Source organism: Hyposmocoma kahamanoa, unplaced genomic scaffold (genome assembly GCF_003589595.1).
Source record: "Hyposmocoma kahamanoa isolate Upper Pololo Valley unplaced genomic scaffold, ASM358959v1 62, whole genome shotgun sequence".
Classification (NCBI taxonomy): domain Eukaryota; kingdom Metazoa; phylum Arthropoda; class Insecta; order Lepidoptera; family Cosmopterigidae; genus Hyposmocoma; species Hyposmocoma kahamanoa.
The window spans coordinates 10,327,454-10,350,173 of record NW_020653850.1 but is presented as its reverse complement, the minus strand read 5'-3'; the positions used below and the strand labels follow the sequence as shown (position 1 = coordinate 10,350,173).

Below are 22,720 nucleotides of genomic sequence, written 5' to 3'. Positions count from 1 at the left end.
TGTGTTTGTTAATTTCAGTTAGTTTTGTGAAATGAAGCAAACTACATGACATTCTAAGTGTAAATTCCAGTGGAGTATATAAGCTTCTTGCTTGCAACACGAAGTTTGCGCGCGTTTGAAACGATTCACTAAAGCGCGTCTGCGACTCGTACGCGTTTACGGCGCCGTAAACCTCACCCAACCTCAACAACCTCGTCGACCTCAACGTCACTTTTCATCAAGTGAGATGGAGGTCAAATAAATGTGCACTTATTTTTGTAATAAAAACAATGAAATGCCAATAAATAAATATGCTGATTAAAACAATTCATTATCAATATAAAATTACATAATAGGATTTCAAAATTCATTTATGGAATAAAATTGATTTCAAGATATTTAAATAAATTTCTTTAAAACGCATTTTGTAATTACATAAGACGCCACCACAAAAAATCTTTGAAACGCCGACAAAAGCAGTTTATAGTATGACGATTTTTAAGTTACGTTTTGAGTCCATTAAAATTACGTGCCGTAATTAAATATAATAGAAACATTGAATCTGGTGCGTTTCATACGAGTATTATGGTACTAATTCGCTTCTAAATAAAAAGGCCGCTTGTTATACATTTTTGTTACAGTGCTAAGGACGAACAAGTCATGTGACTGGTGATAAGCGACACGCCTGTTCCTTGCAGTGCCACTCAGACCTTTCAATATGAAAGATTTGAGGGGCACTGCACCCTACACCCTGAGACATATGTAAGCTGACAAGTCCCGTGTGCCTGTAATTTCACAGCGCCCTTACAGTTTAAAACCGAAACGCAGTAGTGTTCATATTACTGAAGATATAGGTAAGGTGGCTGTACTTCCCTGAACGAACTCTTTCTTCACAAGGAGCTCTACTACTACTTGAATTGATCTTGATCATGTACCACCAAGCGACATACATAGTCAGTGTGCCTCCTCATTCTACTTATTTCAACAACGTTTAAATAAAAATTTTATACATTTTGGTTGATAAAGTTATTTGTACAAAAAGACCATTGTTTTATTGCGTTGTGATTGTCGCCATAGGGATGTTTTTTTATCAAGTGACGGGGCGAACAAATCGTGTGCCTGGTGGTAAGTGGTACGCCTGTTCATAACAGTTGCAGCGGCACTCAGAGCTTTGAGACACAAAGATCTGAAGGGCACTGCCAGTGCATTAATCACCCTGAGAAATAAGTTGAGAAGTCCCTTGTGCCTCTAATTTCACCAGCACCCTTACCCTTCGAAACCGGAATGCGGTAATGTTCACGTTACTGCTTGGCGGCAGAAATAGGTAAGGTGACAGTACTTCCCTGGACGAACTCTACATTAGCTTTTTCTGCGTTACTTGTATTACACTGTATCAGTATTCATTGTGGTCGACCATTGGTGTTTTTATTGTGCATTATAGAATATTTCATTAATTCTATTGCATGACAGCAAATGAACTTTGTTCATAGGTATGTGCTTTCGATATATCGTGGAGAGCGCCTTGTCAAAATAAATGAACAAAACAAAAAGCCAGTGCTTCTTTAAAAACGCCTACACATTTTTTATATCTTAACATAGCTCTTTTAACAGTTGCCAACGAATCTTTTAAGGTAATTGAATTCTAAAGTAGAAGTGAGTTAAAATAGTGGTTCTTTCATCCCCATTTCATTTTCTTTACATTTGTAGATTCCATGTCAATGTCACGTGACTTAAACATAATTATTTCCTTTTTAAATTTAGAAATGGCAATTGATTATTTTATACTAATTGACGACAAAATAAAATTGCGAACAAAATTTCTAAACTCATTGATGGTAAGTTCATAATTATGTACAATATGATGAAATTATTGATTTAAAACTCTCACGCGCGCTATAAGGAAGTGCTAAGAAAGCCGTGCGTCTTTTCCAAAAGTTTGCGGAGGTTTGTATGTACCTCATGTATATATAATATTATACTTCAAATTTATATATACATTAGCACAATTTCAATTAATACTGTATTTGACTTCCTAATATTGTGCTTGGGATAATAATAACGGAATAAAATTATAGTAATAAAATCAAAATGTCGTTACAATACAAAATATTATGTTTTGGGAGAGTTGTAAAACGCGTATAAAAAAGATGGTTTTTGACGCTTAAAGGGCAATTCTAGTTTTCATGTTGATTTTAAGGTTTGATATTTACGTCCTCAATTGCTTGGATTTTGGTATCAGACAACAAAATATATTAGGGTGTAAAGGTACAGATTTTTTTAGAGTTGTCAAAATTTTAAATATATAGTTCGATAGAGCCCAAAAAACTGAATAAAACTGTATTTATATCTCATATTCGACATATTCATCTTTACGCTAATTGATTGTATATGTCATAGTTAGGCCAAACCAAACGTAATAAATCTGTAGACTTGACTTGCGGTTATGATCAGCTGCCAAAAGCGCAAAATTTAAGGAACCATAATATTATATGTATATACTCACCAGCACCTACTGGGAAAATTTAATTTGCTTATAGAGCTGACATTTAGAAGTGTGAAATTTTTTCCCATGACTGTGATTGCTTTTTCTTTCCATTTCAATTTATATAAAATTAAGTGCACTTCGCTGCGTGGTGAAACGTGCATGGGTTGACGGGTCATGCGGGGTTTGTAGCATGTGAACCCGGGGTCGGTTTTACTTTTTTTGCAACGGAACACGAATGAGCTCAAATGCGAATATCATGTGACCCCTAGACTGGTTGCTTGTCAAAAATAGTTACATTTGAGTCGCATCCAGTCCCAGGTTCAGTTGCACCTCTAGAGATGACATTAAATTTGTCTCGTCTGAACCCGAATTCATTTTCGATAGATGTTGATACATTTTGTTGCGTTATGGGTAATAAGTTTGTTTCCGAACACTATTCCGATTAAATAATTTTATCGAATAGGAGGCGGTAGATCGTTCCAAATCTTCGCTTTATTATTTAATACAATACAATACACAAAAGGCAATATAATTTTCCTTTAAATCATGCATGATACCCGCCATACAACTTGTTCCGGCTTGTTTAATAGTAATTCGGGAGTTTTTGAGTTACTCGGATGTATATAGAATCGTACATTAAAACATATTTCAGAACTTTAATCGGTGTCCTTAAAGAAAATATTTCATCGAAATAGAGTTCGAAACAAGCTCATCACCCCTAAAAACAACAAAATGTACCAACATCTAACGACAATTAATTCGGGTTCAGACGCGACTCAAATTCAATTATTTGCGACAAGTAACCCGTCCTAGGATCACACAGTACTCGCATTTGGGCTCATTCGAGTTCCATTGCAACTGTAAAGCGACCCCGAGTTCGGTCTGAGATACTTCGGTATAATATTAAAAAACTTAGCTCCGCACACCGTTGCGTGTCGCGGAGCAGTGTGATAATCGCCTAATAGCATAACTCTATTAGATGCAGTGAAATGAAACTGAAATTTAAAGTTTATTTGATGGATGGATGGATGATGGATGACAACACGTCGAAAGAAATTTTTGAACAAGGGAAAGCGGTTGAGCGGACGAAAGGGTTATTAATTTCTTGGCCACTAAAATTACAGGCGAAAACCTTAATTTATAGAAGGAAGTATCAGTTGATTATACAAACAAAATTTAATACACAAATAATATAATACTATGGGTGTTTGTCCCCTAACCGTAAGCAATTTGAGATATAATAGTCAAAGCTATGTATTTTCACAAGACATAAATCAAAATGTAAAATCACTCAGAAGGCATTGACACTAGTAATAATTATACTATGGCAGCTTATCTCCAAATCGTAATTATTTCCAGAGAGTAGAATAGTAAAGCTTGAAATTACGTTATTTCTATGCATACGAGTATCGACAGTGGAAATTTCAAATGTCGTAAGGTATATTTTGTCGTAATGGAAAATGTTCCGTACTACAAAAAGCCGCTTACGTTTCAAAATTCGATACATTGACGAAATTGTTACCTTATATCGACTGTGGAATTTTGAAATGCCCTAAGAGACATTTTGCCGTAAAGTGATTTTCCCTTACTACAAAACGGCCTTTAAGACATTTCAAATTTCCAACATCGATATGTATCACGTATGTATGTATACAGGGTTATTTCTAAAATGTTAATAACCTCGCAAGACTATATTACTAACAACATGAACGACAACCCTTGTTCTATAACTTTTTACGTTTTTGTTGTACTGTCTAACATTTTTTAGATCTAGATTTGGTAACAAGTTGTTTAGGAACGCCTCACGCGTGCTGTCTTTTGTTAAATATTTTTAATTTTGTACGAAAGCAAAATCTGATGAATTATTAAAAGTCTTGGATCAAAAATTGTTATTTATGATGTTAGTAATATAGTCCTGCAAGATTTTATTTTTATTATTTTAGTCTTTACAAAACCCTGTATATTCATAACTTTCTACAATCATATCTCGCAACAGTTATAGTTTGGAGGCATAGTATTTTTTGTTTGTATAAATACGCCACCCATTAATAAATAATTTCACGATGGGAATGACGACTGACAAAAAAACAACTGACTGACAAACGTAAGAATAGTGAAGTAAGAGGGAATTCGAGAACGATACAAAATTAAAAAGAGAGTGGTACCAGAAAAGAGGATGATGAGAAAAGGTGGGATGACGATGACGGAGATCAGCACCGTCACAGCCTTCCACTTGATACGCATAACAGTTTTCGTACATATTTGTCGGTTTAAGTTAGTCTTAACCCACGAGATTGACGTGACAGTTGTCGCTAGCGACCGCGTAAATTACTTCACAATTTTGTATGGCAAATTATACAGCGCCTACTAGCCGTCACAATAAGAAACAACATTTTGAATACAAACATTTTACACGGTCGCTAGCGAGAACTGTCACTGTAATTTTATGATAGAGGCACTGGCCTAAATTTAGGACGTACTCAATTACCAAAAAATAATTGTGACTTTCGATAATAATATTACAACAAATAATAATTGACTTATATAAGGCGCCGAAAGCCGAAAACCAGTACAAAGATCTATAAGAAAAACACATAGGAGAATTTCGTCAACTCGATAACTTGACCTGTAGTTCAGTTTAGAACAATGCGCTAAGGTACAGGGTGGTCATGGCTTCAAGTCCCATCGGGTCCATGAAATTTTCTTTGTGTTCGATCTTAGTATTAATAATAATTGAATTATTGCATGCTAGATCTGTCTATATAACTTAACTGGCTGCGTGGTCGAACGGTTACCATACTAGACTGCTACGCTTGGGTTCGATTCCCGGACCGGGAGAAATATTTGTATGGCCTACATTTATTTCTCTCGTGAGTTTCAGTGTAATTTGTGGTTGTCCACCTATGTGTGTCTATGGCACCCGCGATACAGGGTTTCCTTAGTGCAGGGCTATGAGTGTGTGCGTTATAACAATGATTTTAATAATTTACTTCATTATAATTTATTATATTTTGTTATAAATTTATTATTATCTTTTAGTAATATAATTAGAAGGCACATGTATTTGCATTCATTATTTTAATTACTTTTATACATATAATTAGACGGTTACTATCGCCTAATTTATTATACGGTTGTGTTAATTAATTATATAAGTAACCTAATTTTAATAATATAGTATGGTTATAATCATAATCGTAACATCTATTTATTATGTTCAAAAATATTATAAAATACACGTATTATTTTTATTTGACTAAGTATACCCTTAAACGGTAGGAGTGCGTACACAATGAACAGCCTTATTGCAAAGAACAATTCCTTCAAATTTTATAAAACTGGTTTTCTAGATTTTTCTGCATAATTCATAAATAAAAAAATTGCTTTTTATTGCAAAGTATTTTCGGCCTCCGGGCAACCAGTCCGGTCTGTCGGTAGTACATAAATATGAGGTTCGTATAATTCAAGGCACAGTACAAGATTGTGTATAGCAATGGCTCAGTTCAAAATAATAAGTTTATTCTGCCTCGCCCTATGTGCCAATGGGGCACAATTGCGTAAGTCAAGTTTTTTTGTACAAAACCATACATAATAGTAAATAAAAGATGTTTGTGTTTATAAATAAAAACAAATGTATGGCGATAAATTTGTTTAAAAAAACATGTTTGTCAGTCTTCAAGTTTCCTACAAAAGTTTTCGACTACCAATCCTGTTAGAAGACACATTTGTTTGTTTGAAACATAGAAAACTTAGTAATTCACTGAGCACTTAGAATTTTTTATGGAAAAATTGTTTTCTTATATTAAATAATTACAAAAGCATTATTTTAATTCGTCAATTTGTGTGACATTTTGGCACGTCCCTGTATTTTTCTTTTGTTTTATTTTTCCTATATTTTCTTAATTTTTAAAATATTCAGCGGGTCGATTGGGTCTTTCAACATCAAGTACTTTTGTATGGAAAATGAAATTATCTTTCCTGCAGGGCTAAAAAGGCCACTTTGGCAGAATCATAATATGATTAATTGACATTTCATATTATGAATTTTCAAACAAAACAAAAAACGCAATTCATGTATTTGATAGTGGCAAATAGATGTATTGCGTTATATGAATTGTAAGAAATTCATAATATGAATTGCCAATTTATTATATTATGATTCTGCCAATACGGCATTTTAAGCCGTGCTGGACATTTTCTGTTTATGAGAACAGTTTGCACTACAAATAAAATTTTTACTAAACTATAGGAAAAAATAATGATAAATTATTTATAAGTACTTCATTGCAAACGACATTGCGTGGGATGTTGGTTGAAACAATAAGACAGCCTTTTCAGGTTTTTTAGTATTGTGTAATAAAGTATAATTAATTGATTTGAACAACAGAGACTCGTTCCTATCAGTGTCCCGTAATATAATTATAGTAATAACATTATGTTATTAACACATAGCTATAATCTTTACTAATACGCAATATGTATATTGACCGTGACATACTATGTTTATATAATACTACTAGCAAGGTCTATTAATTTCGACACAAACAAAATTATGCATTAAAAATATATCTATACTTGATTCATTTGTCTCGTGTGAATTATGTTTTAAAGGTTGATTTTTTTGACTCTGGGTGTTGTGGCATTAGTGTTGCCGTGATTGTATAATGTATGTATACGCATTATAGTACCACAATCAAATGAAATATAATTCTGCATACGTAATGATACTGTATTAACTTATCAGATTCTTTGCACTATGATTAAGTGTAAGGAATAACCTATAACAATAGCAATTTTTGTTTGTAATAAATCCACACCTTGGAAAAGATCTAACCAAACTTTCATAATAATATGCCTTTTTTCTTATTATTGCTAATAAATGAAAATTGAAATATTTGTTTCACGAACATTACATAGGAAATATAATTTTAAATTCACTTTTAATTGTCAGAGAACAAAAAAAAATGGCCTTTATTATGAACACAAAAACAGTACGTTATCTGTCAAATATATTTATTTTATTCCTCCCGCGTGCACTAGACATAATTACAACGAATATAATATTTGATAAGGTGGTTTCCCGCGGTCCCTGACTAATTTAATTACCGATTGTTTTACACAAACTGGGTGTAATTTGTGATTGTCTGTCACACATATAGGTAGACAATCACCCTAACAGACAGCACCCTGTATCGCGGTACACCCGCGATACAGGATTTCTCTAGTGCGGGACTATTAGTGTAAAAAAACAATAGAAAAAACCACACCATTTGCCTAATATCAAATTAGGAAAATCCCTGTACTCTGAGTACCAGAGCAACGGAATACACTTTAAGGCACTTCCCCGAACACCATTTAATAGCAGTAAAGCTCCTGGTGAAAGAGTTCTTCCAGCGAAGTACTGCCACCTTACCTATTTCTACGCGCGTTGCTGCGTTACGCCTTAGAAAGGGTGCGGGTGCTGGTGAAATTACAGGCACTTGGTACTTGTCAAGTTATGCCTCAGGGTGACAGGCGCAGAGGCAGCCCAATGAGCACACTTTATACGCCTTAAAACTGTTATATCTATAAACAGTGTTAATATGGCAACAAATCTTTGTAGCGCAACGCATAATGACGCACTACTCGCTCTACTTATACGAAATTATAATGTACGTTAGAAATAATCTGTCTTCATTTGGTACTGTAAATGTTTCTGGCATCCCACTTCGCCGTACCGGTCATTTGAGAACAGTCCCTCGACGCATGGCACTTGCAGAGAAAAACCCGCGTGAAAATGATGAAATTATAACGAATTCAGTATTTTCTATTTTTATATTTTTATTCTAATTTTTACCGCATTAACATGCTCTTGTATAATTATCAACTTATGACGATCCTTGATGGAGAATGATATTTGATATGTAATTTAATGACAACAATATTATATAATGAATTGTTAATTTTCTAATTATTGTGTGCTTTTCTTATAATTTTCCTTTTTGTCTGACGATCTCAATATAATTTCTTATACTTTGACATGTAGTGCAATTTATACTGTAATGTTATATTTGAGAAATAAATGAATCTGAATCTGAATCTGAATCTGATTTAGATAATAGTTCTCTATAAATGGTTTTAGAAAAAAGAAATTGTTCTATAGACTTATTTCACTCAAGTCAAAATTTTAACACCTTCTTAATGCCAAACAACCCAAATAAGTGAAATCTCTCTTAAGATTTACTCTTATAGTCCTTTTTTTAAGTTCATCTGTAGAACAACTGATTATTTTTAGTAAAATTGTTCTATACACATCCAGTAAAGTCTATTAATATTGTTTTTTTTTTTAATTAGTATTAAGAGAATTGCGTCTTATGTTTGTTTGTACGCTTTAGTATTTTGGTTTTAAAATAGTATTACTAAGAAAACTATCATTGACTATAAATTATCTAAAAACTGTCTACATTCTACAAATGGTCTTCTAGCATTCTAGAAGGGTTACTTGAGAAAAAAAATAAGAACCACTCTTAACACTACCTACAGATAATTTCTCAAAGCACTCTTGTGATCTACTAATAAAGTTGTGCCCACTTTTACTTTAAATTATCTAGAAACCTTCTTCGAGATATCTTGAGGGAATGTGAACTCTTAAAATATTCAATCGAATTAAATTCTATTTGATATCTTGTAGTATATATATATATATGTGGGTGTGCTGAGTGGGAGTGTCACTCAGATCTTTGTGATTTAAAGCTCTGAGTGGTACTGCAACTGTTATAAGATTTGTCTGGCTTGTCACACCACCAGGTGCACTTTGACTTGTTCGTCTCGTCACTTGGTATGATAAAAGAAAATTGAGAAATTTCAGTCAGTTACAGACCCGTGTGATATTCCTGACTTCTAAATTTGGTCTTGTTGGGGGTCTAAAACACTTTTCGGATTTGCCATTTCGACCTTTTTCGAGCTTAAAGACGAAGTATCTAATCGGCTTATACTATCCCAATTGAAAACAAAGTAACGACTTCTACTATTTAAAAAAAAATTACAATATCATAATTATACCCAGGTCCATATGGCGTACCTCGCGATGGCGTTCGTGTATGCTTAATTTTTAGAGTTAGTTGAATTGTTTAGCATAATCCTCGGTCTGTGCTTGAATTACTTAAAATGAGACAATGAAATTATATTTTTAAATTAAATGTTTTATTTAATTTAATAATCATAAGAAATGTAATTTCACAAAGAAATATTCATACAGTAATGCAAATTGTAGAAGTCACATAAAATTATTTTTACGCATTAATTGGTTAATCTTGTTTAATATATATTTGGTAGTACGTATTTAATAATAATACTAATTAATAACCATACAACAATAGGCTAATTACAAACGCTAGCCAGAGATTAAAAAAATATAACAATACAAATTCATTTAACATCTAACTACATAATTATGGTTGTAATCGATACTGTCTTAAATGAAAAACGATTCAGTTACGTCACACGACGACTCGTCACATAACCGCTCTGGTTGTTCAAAATTGTATTGCATGAACATATTGTGTACTCAACTCATTATGGAATCACTCCATATTGACGCGGTCGGAAAAAGCGTTTGTTTAATACATGCAATATGAGTGAAAAAGGCTCGAGCCGCCGAAACGCACGTCTTTTTCGTTCTAATCACATGGACATAATGCGTTTTCCTTTTTTTGACGTTTTAAACTATAAACTATACAAATCTACAAAATTCGGACCCGCTACGGATGTTGCTTGTGCACTAAATCCGACTCCATTCCGAGAAAATACAAATATTGCATGTACTTCTAGAGATAAAATGATCCCTGTGATATTTCGAACCGTCATTTCTCGGATTCGGAATTGGGGGTCGATTCAGAACCTTACGATAACTCGGTTGTCGACTAATTTCTTTTCATTTTTATTCACAATACCCGAATCGTACGTCAAACTGTCGTATTCGAAACCGAACCGAAATGATGTCACACTCGTATGATTACTCGAACTTCTCGACCGGCAAAGGCTACAAACGTTATTCAGAACACAGTTATCGAACGAAAGCTACCGAACGTCCTATTGTTTACAAAGCAAGAATGTAATATGGAAATCTCTTATTATTTTAAATAAAATCAGGATTTTGTTCAATTTTATTAATTTATTTTAATGCAAGATTAAGTAATATTCCTATATTTTAGGCCCTTAAAGTCTTAAAAATGTATACAAAAGTATTTTAATTTTTTTATTATCTATTTCACCGACTAAACTATTACTAAACTATTTATTAGTAAACGCTATTGGATAATGATATCGTATCCGAATCCGAATCGAACGTTTAACTCTGAATGTTCTGAATCGAACTCGGACAGCGCCCTTCGATTCGAGAACGATGTCCAATCGAACGATTCGGTTAAAATATCGAAGAGTTCTGAATCGGGGTCCTGGGGGTCTACTCTCGATCTCCGTCGGACTTCCGTCCGAAACAATTACTGCCAAATAAGCAATACTTGACCAAATGAAAACACGCGTGACGCGAATGAAGCTTCATACTGGATACTTGTCTTTTAATTTTGTCGAAAATTACTTATTTGACAGTAATTGTTTCGGACGGATGTCTGACGGAGATCGAGATCTAGCCCCCCTGATACGAATCGAACGAAGAGCGCAAACCCTCTTACCGCTTGTTTATGTAGCAGGCTATACGGTAAACTACAAAAATTAACACGTATTATATGGAAGGAAATAAATAATTACATAACACCATTTGTCTCTGTTCCAGCGTCATTTCTAACACCGTGTTCTCAAAGTTTGCCAGTAGAAGAGTTGTCAAATTGCATCACAGCACAAGCCCGAAATTCTCAAAAGGTCTTCGCCAAGGGTATACCCCAGTTAACAGACCCTCTGGATCCGTTGACCTTGAACAATGTGAGCGCTGTAGCTGGCACATTCAGTATTAAGAGTACCAATGTCATTGTAAAGGGGTTGAGAAAAATGGAAATTAAAGAAATGAGGTAACATCAGACTTATTGTGATACAAATCTGTAAAATTTATAATTGAGACTATCAGCGCAATAGTGGTGTAACCCACATTCAATTTTTCTCTACAATATTACTATAAATGATACTAAAGCGTACATAATTATTTTATAATTGGATACTATTTTCATGTAGGTATAAAGAAAAGTTAATAATTTATATATTTTTTATATATGATAATCTCACTACACAGTACTAAAAAAACCGACCTAAAAAGTTCGTGGAATTACACCTATTTGTCAAGTTTTATTGAAATCGGTTGCCAGAAAATGCGCGAAACCAGATTCATCCTCTAGTTTTCCACCTAAGAGGTGGCATATTTTCTTCAAGTTTAAATGGGACCAATATTGAGGTACCTTCTTTCCAACAAAAACGAATCATGAAATTCGGTTAAAAAATGCAATTGAGTTCTCGCGTAACAGACATACAAAAAAACTAGTCGAATTGAGCCTCTTCTTTTTTTAAAGTCGGTTAAAAATAGCATTCAAATATAATATAATTATGCACTTTACTATCAATTACAGAAATATTGTAAAAAAAAAATATTACGTGGGTTACAACATTATTGCGCTGATAGCGTCAATTCGTTTTATTTTTAACCGACTTCAAAAAAAGGAGGAGGTTCTCAATTCGACTTTTTTTTTGTATGTATGTTACGCGATAACTCCGGAGTTTGTGAACCAATTTTCATGATTCTTTTTTTGTTGGAAAGACGGTACCTCCATAGTGGTCCCATTTCATTTTGAGGAAAATCATCCACCTCTAAGGGTGTTCACGGATAAAGATCCATTTTTATAAATAGCGTCTAAATTGTACTATTCCCCTATTCAGGCGTTTTTCTCTCTCAATATACTCGTACTTTGAGTAGTGAGAACCTATTTTTATTATCTCCTGTGTCAAGTCCTGCATAGTGGCGAACTAGGGGATATTTCATGTCGGTTTTTTTTTGTACTCTGTACTGAAATTATTTTAACAAACATTTACAGCAGGTACACGAAGCATGAGAAAAAAAAGAATTATACACAGACCTAGTATTACGTGCGCTAGAAATATACTAACCTCTTTGGTTGTCTAGCTGTTAATTTGTGAGTAAAATAATATAACGTAGATTTATAGTTGAAGATATACTTATCAAATTATATAACAAATATGGTCAAATAATTTTTTTGAAATAAATCCATCAGGTGCAGAATTATTGAAATTTTTATATATTTTTTTTCGGCATAGTTGGTATTTTGATAGTTCTTACATACATGATTATTCGGTGGGCCATGGAAATGTTAAGGCAATTTTGGGCACATTTACGTCACAGAGTTGCACAAAATTGCGCGTACCTACTTTGCAATACCTACCTGACGTAGGTATCGTCATTGTATTTACAGAAGTATTTACTTTTCCCACGTAATTTGTTACAGGTATGACCTGCAAAAACTGTCTGGGCATACGAAGGTTTTCGGAAACCTCTCATTTACGAGTGACTATGAAACTGAAGGAAGGGTGCTCTTGCTACCCATTACTGGTAGTGGAAAACTTGCTGTGAAAATGTGTAAGTATCTATTGCCGTCTACAGGATATCTATTAGCATAAATCTATTACGCAAGACCACCAGTACATTTTTTTAAATTTATTTATTCTTTTAACATTTTCACAAATAGACATACGGTTCTCTCAAACGTGGAAAAAGTTTTTTTGACATTGCAGTTTCACATAACATAAATAGTTAATTCAGTTACTCAATTACAATTTTCAATATTTGCCTACATTGTATCTAACATTTTCTTTTTAATTATTTTATTTCATAATTTTGAAATGTGACGGTAGATCGTTAGATAATGTTGGAATTAAATAGTCCCACAAGCTTTTAACATAGCACGTTATTTATAAAAGTTAAGATTTAAAAATAGACTCTATTCACCTCATGACAAGAGTGATGTGTAAGTTGCAACTGTAATGCACAACCATTGACTTTGCACAACATACTGATGACTGTACTAACATTCGATTTTATGTCTAAGTTTATACCATATACAAATAGTTTTTTTTTTTTAATTTCTTTTAGTCACTTTATAAACAATTGCTACTAAACCCAGATAGATCTACGAAAAAAATGCTATCGCATATTATGTTGGTATACGTTGGTTGGCATTTATTATCATTTTTTGTTGGCAATGACTTTCATCGATATTAAATACTGATTACTATTATTTTTATTATAATTATGATCTCTATTATGAATACGTACAATGAAATTTTAATTATAAAATTTATCAATTTTTCTTAATTTTTTATTGTTACCATTTTTTAATATTTGTTATCTACATAACACTCACATTTATTGACGAACTCAATGATCGAGTGGCTTGCAGACTAATTTTCGCCGATTTACAAATTTCGCCAATTGGTGTCGCAATCTCTGAGGTCCCGGGTCCGATCCCCGGCCGGGTCAATGTAGAAAAACTAACTTTTCTATATTGTCTCGGGTGTAGGTGTTTGTGGTACCGACGTTGTGTCTGATTTTCATAACACAAGTGCTTTAGTTACTTGCTTTGGGATCGGAGCAATGTATGTAATGTTGTCTAATATTAAAAAAAACACATATGCACACTATATAAACTACACAATGTTTTTTTTATTTTGACAAAATTTCTGGTGGCTGAAAATCACTAATTTGCTTTTGGGAAAATTTCGCAATGAACCACAACCTATTTGGCTTACTGCATCACACACAAGCTGTTATGTTTTGTGGTTTTATTTCATGTTGTTTGTTTTTATTAAAAAAGGAAGTAAATTAATAACATTACAAATAAATAAATATAATATCTCCCAAATAACATCTCTCGGTCTCAAGTCAACTTGAACTGCACGCAAGACGAGCTGGTGAAGAGTTGATGAAGCTGGTGAGGTGATTTGTTCTTCTACAGAGGTCATGACGATTCTACCTTTGGAGGTGTTGGATTCCTTATATCTAAAAACATCGCACATCAAATTGTTGATACTGGGAGTATATCCACCCGCGTTTGCTACTTAGTAATACGGTTAAACAAACGATACTCCATCAAGGTAATCCAGGTGTTGTACGCCCCAACATCCCTCAGACCAGACGATCGAGGAAGTGGAAGAGTTGTATGACGACATAGAAAAAGCGTTAGCTTACACATCATGCCATTATACCACCATTATCGGCGATTTCAACGCGAAAATTGGCAAGCCTCTTGTGAATGAAAGGTCGGAAGGTGGCTTTGGTCTCAGCGTACGTACTAGTAGAGGTCAGATCCTAGTTAACTTCCTAGAAATGAACGGGCTCTATGCCATGAACACCTTCTTTCAGAAGCAAGAGACGAGAAAGTGGACTTGGGTACATCCTGGGACAATTCGGATCGAAATTGACTACGTAATAAGCTCCCACAAATATGTGGTCACAGATATCTCGGTTCTGTCAAGCTTCAAAACTGGGAGCGACCATCGGTTGGTTAGAGCTAGGTTGAGATTCGATTTTAACAGAACAGTTAAAGGACTAAGGTTCGTATTCTAGAACTCTACTCAATGCTCAAGTCAGGATTTGAGTATGGTTTAAAGCACTCGAAATCATACTCAAGTCCCTGCCATTAGGGTCATATTTCCAGTGCTTGTGTTTCAGTGATTTTGTGCTTGTGTGCAATCCTGACTTGAGCATTGAGTAGAGTTTTAGAATACGACCCTATGATGATGAAAACACCATCAAAAAGAAGGTACGGGAAACAAGAAGTAGCCTCTTTCCTAGATTCCTTCCAAATAGATCTCAAAAACATATTCGAAGGTCTTGATGAATTGAACCTTGACGTGAATCACATTAACCAGCTGTTGTGTAGGACTATTAATGAGACAGCGAAAATACACTTGGGAACCGATAAGAAGATCCATAAACTTACAAAGGAAACCCTTGATTTTATAGGAAACAGAAACAAATTGCATATCCAATCTGCTTCAGACAAAAAGGAACTAGATAAAATTAATAAATTGATTAATAAGTCCATTACGCGCATTATTATATCGTTTAACACTAATATTGTAATAGACACAATTAAACAGTTTAAGGGCCCTAAGGTATTTCGTAGAATAACTAATTCTGGAACAAAACAAATTTCGAAATTCGTGAGTTCCGTTGGTTCGTTCCGTGGCTTAGTTGCTATAGCGTCTGGCATGGTATGCTAGAAGACGTCGGTTGGAATCCGGCCGGATCGAAGGATTTTTTTCTGAGTGTTCGACCTTTGTATTAATGTTTATAACAAACTAGTGGGTAAATTCACAAAAATAATTGAATATCAATTCAATAAAAATTTAAAATACAGTGAATAGCGACATCTCTCGCTAGGACTGGTAGCTGCAAAGGTATATAAAGGTATATAAACTGGGTAATAAAACTTTCATAAATTTCAAAACCTAGAGGCAAAGATAACAATTTAGTAACTGACCGAGCAAAATATTCTTACCACCATCGAGGAGTTTTACAGGAACTTATATGCATCAACATCTGCAGAACCGGATTTAACAGGGGACGATTCCCGGGCTCCGCCTATTAAACACTTTACCACGAAAAACTTATCTCCAATTCTCCCGTGCGAGGTGACAAATACTCTATCCAAAATGAAGGCGGATAAATCCCCTGGAGATGATGGTGTTTCAGTCGAACTACTCAAAGCAGGAAGAAATCATGTGGTAAAAGTGCTTGTGAAACTTTCCAACAAAGTTCTTCATGAAGCTCGAACACCAGAGCAATAGAAGAATGCCATCGTCACCATCATCACAAAAAAGGCGACATTGTAAAACTTAGTACTTATCCGCCGATAAGCTTGCTCTCTCAGATTTATAAACTTTTTACAAAGATTTTGACCATCCGGCTTATCCGTGAACTTGACGAAGCGCAGCCTATTGAGCAGGCTGGCTATCAGCTGATGGAGAAGTGTCACGAATTCAACCGGCCCCTTGTCATGGTCTTCGTCGATTACGAGAAGGCCTTCGACAGTGTGGAACATTGGACCGTGTTCCACGCTCTTCATCGCTGCCACATCGATTCGCGCTAGGTGGATGTGTTCCGGGAGCTCTACCGTTCAGCCACTCTGCAGGTACGAGTTCACGATTTAACCAATCCCGTTCCAATCCAGCGAGGAGTGAAACAAGGAGATACCATTTTCCCAAAATTATTCACAACAGCACTGTAGGATGTCATAAAAACCCTTAAATGGGATAACCGCGGCATTCACATCAATGGTGTCCATTTGTCTCACCTTAGATTCGCGGACTATCTCGTGCTATTTGCAGAAAGTTTCGACGATCTCCAAAGGATGCTGGAACAACTCGGTGATGCTTCTTTGAGAAATGGCCTGGGGATGAATATGTCTAAGACGAAGATTATGGCGTAGGTACCTCTCCAGGCCCTCAAATACCACTGTCACGGTGGAAAATGAGAGGCTGAGAGTCTATCAGTACGTCTATCTCGGACATGTTGTATCCTTTGGCAAAGAGCATTAGCCTAAGGAGATCCCAAAAAGAATCCAGCTGGCATCCGATCTCGTATTATTTGTATTCGTATTAGTTTCGACATCTCCAAAGGATGCTGGAACTACTATATTATTATGATGCTTCTTTGAATATGTCCAAGACGAAGATTATGACGAATCTCTCCAGTCCGTCAAATACCACTGTCACGGTGGGAAATGAGAGGCTGGAGAGAGTCGATCTAGATCGAGTACGTCTGTCTCGGACATGTTCTGTCCTTTGGCAAAGAGCATTAGCCTAAAGAGATCTCAAAAAGAATCCAGCTGGGATGGGCTGCGGTTAGCAAGTTAGATGACATACTTAAATTAGACAAGGTTCCACTGTGTCTGAAGACCCGCTTGTTTAATCAGTGTGTTCTGCCCACCATGACGTATGGTGTCGAGACACGGACGCTCACGCAGGAGACTGGTATACAGGTTGTGAGTTGCACATAAAGCGATGGAGCGCGCCATGCTCAAATGGGACTGGGCACCTAGCGAGGCAAGGTGATAACAGGTGCAGCAAGGCATCGACTGATTGGTGGGCGAGGATGGGCAAAAGAAAAGGCGGGCGCCCTGTTGCAAGGTGGGTCGACCACATAGTACGCGTCGCGAGGCGTCAATGGATGCGGCCAACACGGGACCGTGGTGGATAACACAAGCTTCGGGAGGCCTTTACCCAGCAGTGGGTGAAATCAAGCTGCGAATAACGATGATAATGAAATAAATAAGAAAATTTCTTCGGCCGAGTGTCGTATAATCAACAACCCCTGATGCCTCGTAGAGAGGCGAAACATGTGTCGGGTATATTTTTGGCGGTGGTGGTGTCTGTGACTGTAGTTGTCACAGGAGGGAGGGTAGCTATTTTGCATTATTTAACCTCCACCATGTTCGCAGAGTAGCCAATTAATTTACTTAAATGTTTATTGACATGGACTTCCGCAGGGTAACGCCTGAATATATTAATCGTTTGTTTTTAGTTCCACTTTTAATTCTAATTTGTGTGTGTTTCTCTTTTAATCCATTTACTAAGTATATTCTTGTGTGTGTGATGAACGTTTTATCTATCTATCTACCTACCACTGATTTGGCTCATCAGCAAATTTGCCTTTCCGGCAACAACAAACTTTGCGGTTAATTTCCACGGAGTAACTTATAACCTTACCTGCCGGCGCCTTCATCTGTTACAAGTAGGCATTGGTAACAGACCTTACAATCAATGAAAGTTTATGAGGTAAGGGAATAATTACTGAGGGGTGTGGTTTATATTGGTCATTGGGTACGTGTGAGAATATTCTGAAAAACAAATAAATTAATTTAGGCGTCACTCACAATTTCATGAACTGGAAATTATATTATCGTGAAATAGCACATTTTAGTAGCAATAGAAAGAATTCGTCCAAGGAAGTACTGCCACCTTGCTAAATTACAAAATAATTTGTTATACTAACGATGCAATGCTACAAATTCATTGCAATGTATACTACCCATAAATAATATTGCAATAACAGTAAACTAATAAACATTACTACTACTCATATAAATGTCAAAGTCCATATTCTAAACCAATCGATGTCGGGATTGTGGACAAGTAGGTGTTCTTAACTACATATCTATAAGCATATCTACATATATCAATTCAATAAGTTATATACGTGCAATGGTACCATTGAAGCACTACTAATACAGTTAGTATTAGTAGTAATAAAAAGATAAGCGACAAATATCAAAACGAAATTATAAATTTAGAAATTAAAAGTACCAAAGTTGTTTTCAAATAGATATTAGAAAATAATTTTGGTACTTTTAAAAACTAAGATTAGTTTCATAGACGAGCATATTACACTTGAAATCGTCACATTTGTTAAACACTATCCAGATACAACATATTGATAAAGCAGATTCCCCTGAAAAGAATAAGTGCGAAATTGTAAAGGTTGCTCTTGGAAATAAACATTTGCATACATTTATCATTCACAACACCGATAGAAACAATTTGGAAGAACTGAACAGGGGGCCTACCACAACCTCTTAAAATAATATTACTTTAACCTTACATTGACTTTTCGTACCATAACGCGCTTAAAGTAAGCTTATTTGTAATGTTAAAACTATAATGTTATATTGGCAGCTTTGTGACTATTCATTCACTCAATTCGTACCATAACGCAACTTTGACATTAAACTAATATTGTTCTTACGTCAAAGTTAGCAATCTTAAAATAGTTACACGGATGCAATGGAAACAATATTATTTTCAGTTTTATTGTCTTAATATTGATTTGTAATGATTAAAAGTTAAAATGAACTTATTTATCTACATATATCGCTTCAATATTTTGTTTATTTTTTATTTAATAGCACATAGGAAATAATTTCTCGTAAAATAAAATACGCGATTTTTATTTCGTAAAATTATAACAGCGCCATCTATATGCTACTTGGCGAAACTAACAGTTGACACTAGACTATAGTTCCGAATTCACAACGTGACTATCAAGACTCAGCTTATTTTATTTATTTTTCTTCAAGAAAATGCGGAATAATAATTGAAAACAACGTAATTTTAATAGATTTCATTATTACATACTTTTCTTTTTTGGCAGTTCAAATTCTCTGAATGTAAATAACTTCAAGTACTTTAACATATACAACGATAACACGATTCGGAAAATCAAAAAGAAAGAGATGGCATCATACAATTCATAAAGCGTTATTTCTTTCTTATTTTTAGTAAAGAATAGGCAATATTGGGAAATCATTCGTTCTTTCAGTCATTTTAGCAATAATATATTTCTTAGTAGACAAGTTTGCCATTGTACGCATATGAGTAATATTATATCAAGCTTACTTCAAGCTTACATTGAAATAAGATTGTTCTTGGAAAGGTTATGGTAGGCCCCCTGGTCACTACTATAGATTTTTATCAGCCAAATAATATGCAGAAGCTGTATTTAGTAAGAGACCTGTACCCCACCTAAGGCGGGATCGGCGGCCTCGGCGTATGTTTTTCGGGGTGTGCTCTTTTCGCTGGCACGGCGGTTAGTACAATGGGCGCTTGATGAGGAGGCACCGAGTTCGATTACAGATTTGGTCAGTTTGTGAAACAAACATTTTTATATTGGTTCTGGTCTATGTATTCTAGGCATTATTGCCTACGGAATTATCGTTATTCTGGTACTCACAGTATAGGAATTTCCCTAGTTTGAGACCAGAAAATTGGTGTGATTGTCTGGCATTATTATTAGTTATGCATATTTTTTCCCTGAAATACTTCTAACCTATCTGGCATGAGTTCCAAGAAAAAGAAGTCTATCAGAGAAATGGTCGAAATACAACAACGCTATAAATATCTTATTTTCACTACGTCGGGAAGTATGCTTTACATTTTTATCAATAGTGAGAGTATAAAGTTTTGTTTGACTACAATTTTAATTGTCGTAAACGGTAAAGTTTCAATATCAACCGAAATTGTATTATAGAAACGTTTACATGTTGGTTTCAGATAACACAGATGTGCTGATCAAATTCAAGATCAGGAAAGTTCAAGGACCTGATGGCGCCGAACACATGGAGACTTACGACTTAAAAACCAGCCAACAGTATGGAAACGTCAAGATACATATGTCCAATATTCTGGGAGGAAATGCTATCGGTAAGCAGTTCTATTACCTACGGATATTATTGTACAATCGCGTCGAAGTCTATTTAATTTTATCATACTGTAGTATGTATATGTATATACATCATAGTGTCTGTGTGCGTTTTCAGGGGAAGTTTGAAAGTGGCGCCAGTGACGGAAAAGACGAGGAGAATAGGTTAGCGTGGTATGGACATATCATGCGGAGGGAAGAATGTCATGTGACAAGAAGAGTGCTAGGTATGAATGTGGAGGGATATAAGGGGAAAGGAAGGCCAAAGAAAAGATGGATGGATTGTGTGAAAGATGACATGGATAAGAAAGGTGTGAGTATAAATATGACGGCTGATAGGGGAGCAGGGTGTGCCGACCCCACCTAGCATGGGATAGGACAGGGAGAAGTGAGTTGTAATTAAAATTAAGTCTGTTCAGCTGATTAAAGATCATAAGCTCTTTTTAACTGACTTCAAAAAAAGGAGGGGGTTCTCAAATCGACTGTATTTTTTTATGTATGTTACGCGATAACTCTGGCATTTGTAAACCGATTTTGATGATTTTTGTAGGAAAGAGGGTATTGAGGAATATGGCCCCATTCAAATTTGAACATAATATTCTACTGTAAGGGTGACAAACTAGGCGGTAGGTAGGATTGCAATAAAACTTGGCAAATAGATGTAATTTCACGAACTTTTGAGATCGGCTTTTATATTCGTGTCAGTATAGGGATATCAGTCATAAAATTAATGTCTATGTTACTTGTCCGATCGAAATTTGGTTTGGACATTCGATGACATTAGAATAATAATACATAATATAATTTACTTACTTATTATTTATAACTTTTATTTTTATTTATTATTATAATTTATAACTTTAATTTGATTCTGCAACCAGGACAACGCACACTACTCAGCTGATCAATAACTTACGGTAGAACTATCATGTTTGGTCTCATTAAATTGGGCTCGTCGAGTTGTTAGCTTACAGTGTGAAACGTAGCGCGGGCGCGAGTCGGGTGGGATCGCTACGGGTCTAGTTCCATGTATTATATGGACGACAACATACTGAGCATGGATGCGGGATGGTGTACCCGACCCGCGCTCGATCAGTTCAGTTTGAGCTCCTTATAAATAGTGAACCAATAAAATAAGAGAGAATGAAGTTTCAAAAGTTCGAAGTCCGAGAGAAGTCCACTTCAGAATTGTGAATTATTGATATGCAAGATTTCTTTGTTCTTATTATACCCCACACCTCTTACAGTTATCAATGATAGTTACGATCGTTATATACAATAAAACGTTACTTTTTCTCAGGCGACGGTATCAACCATGTGTTAAACGAAAACTGGCGAGATCTGATGACGGAGGTTGGACCCCCCTTCATAGAAGCAGTGTCTGCGAAAGTCCATGATGTCATCAACCAGTTGTACAAACAAGTGCCTATAAATGAGTTGTTTACGCCTTAAGTTAGTATTAAATAAGTAGTTGTAGCTCTAGGTAAACTGTAGGCTGATTGTTTTAAAGTCAAGTAATCTATCAACCTAAGATATAACAGTAAAAATGTCCGTGTATCATTGACACTATTGCACGTAGTACGTTAACTGTTGTGAGAGTACCATAGATTACTTAATAGTTACTACGTAACAAATACACCACTCTCATACAAAATCGAAAACAACTACGCTGTAATAGCCTACTAAATCTGACAAATGGCACCAGGCACTCACTACGAGAAAAAATGTCCTAAACAGGCGTTTATAGATGTGAAAATAACGTTGCCCGCCGTGTGCAGTCGTGAGGAGTCGAATGCTCTTAAATGAAAGTCTTGTATGAGCGCTTGCACCGACGTCGCCGCACTCAGCGATAGGCACTGTATCGCGTAATCTTGAGCGAGTGAAGAAGCCCTGGTAGCATTCACATAAGATAAGAGAGCATCTAAAGCAAGATAATAGAGTAGTTAACAGATGGTCTTTTAAAATTTCGCATTACATTACGCTTAATTTAAAAAAAAACTATGATTTATTACACCAAAACATAATAAATTTATTTATAATCAAAACTGTAAAACCCGCAC

General features: G+C 35.2%; 1 protein-coding gene across 1 annotated transcript; it reads left to right on the top strand.

Annotated features, from left to right (window-relative positions):
* Positions 1-5,957: 5,957 nt before the first annotated feature.
* Positions 5,958-22,720, top strand: LOC113229760 (circadian clock-controlled protein-like). Its single transcript, XM_026463443.1, has 5 exons — positions 5,958-6,021; positions 11,238-11,469; positions 12,910-13,040; positions 20,513-20,662; positions 21,961-22,720. Exons 1-5 carry the CDS (start codon positions 5,958-5,960, stop codon positions 22,110-22,112), a joined length of 729 nt encoding a protein of 242 aa, XP_026319228.1. The 3' UTR covers positions 22,113-22,720.

Bases quoted from the DNA above. Each gene is read 5' to 3' on its own strand.
- LOC113229760 (XM_026463443.1), top strand. From the start codon at position 5,958: ATGGCTCAGTTCAAAATAATAAGTTTATTCTGCCTCGCCCTATGTGCC. The intron at 11,470-12,909 runs GTAACATCAGAC...AATTTGTTACAG, and splicing joins ATGGAAATTAAAGAAATGAG to GTATGACCTGCAAAAACTGT. The intron at 13,041-20,512 runs GTAAGTATCTAT...TGTTGGTTTCAG, and splicing joins AAAACTTGCTGTGAAAATGT to ATAACACAGATGTGCTGATC.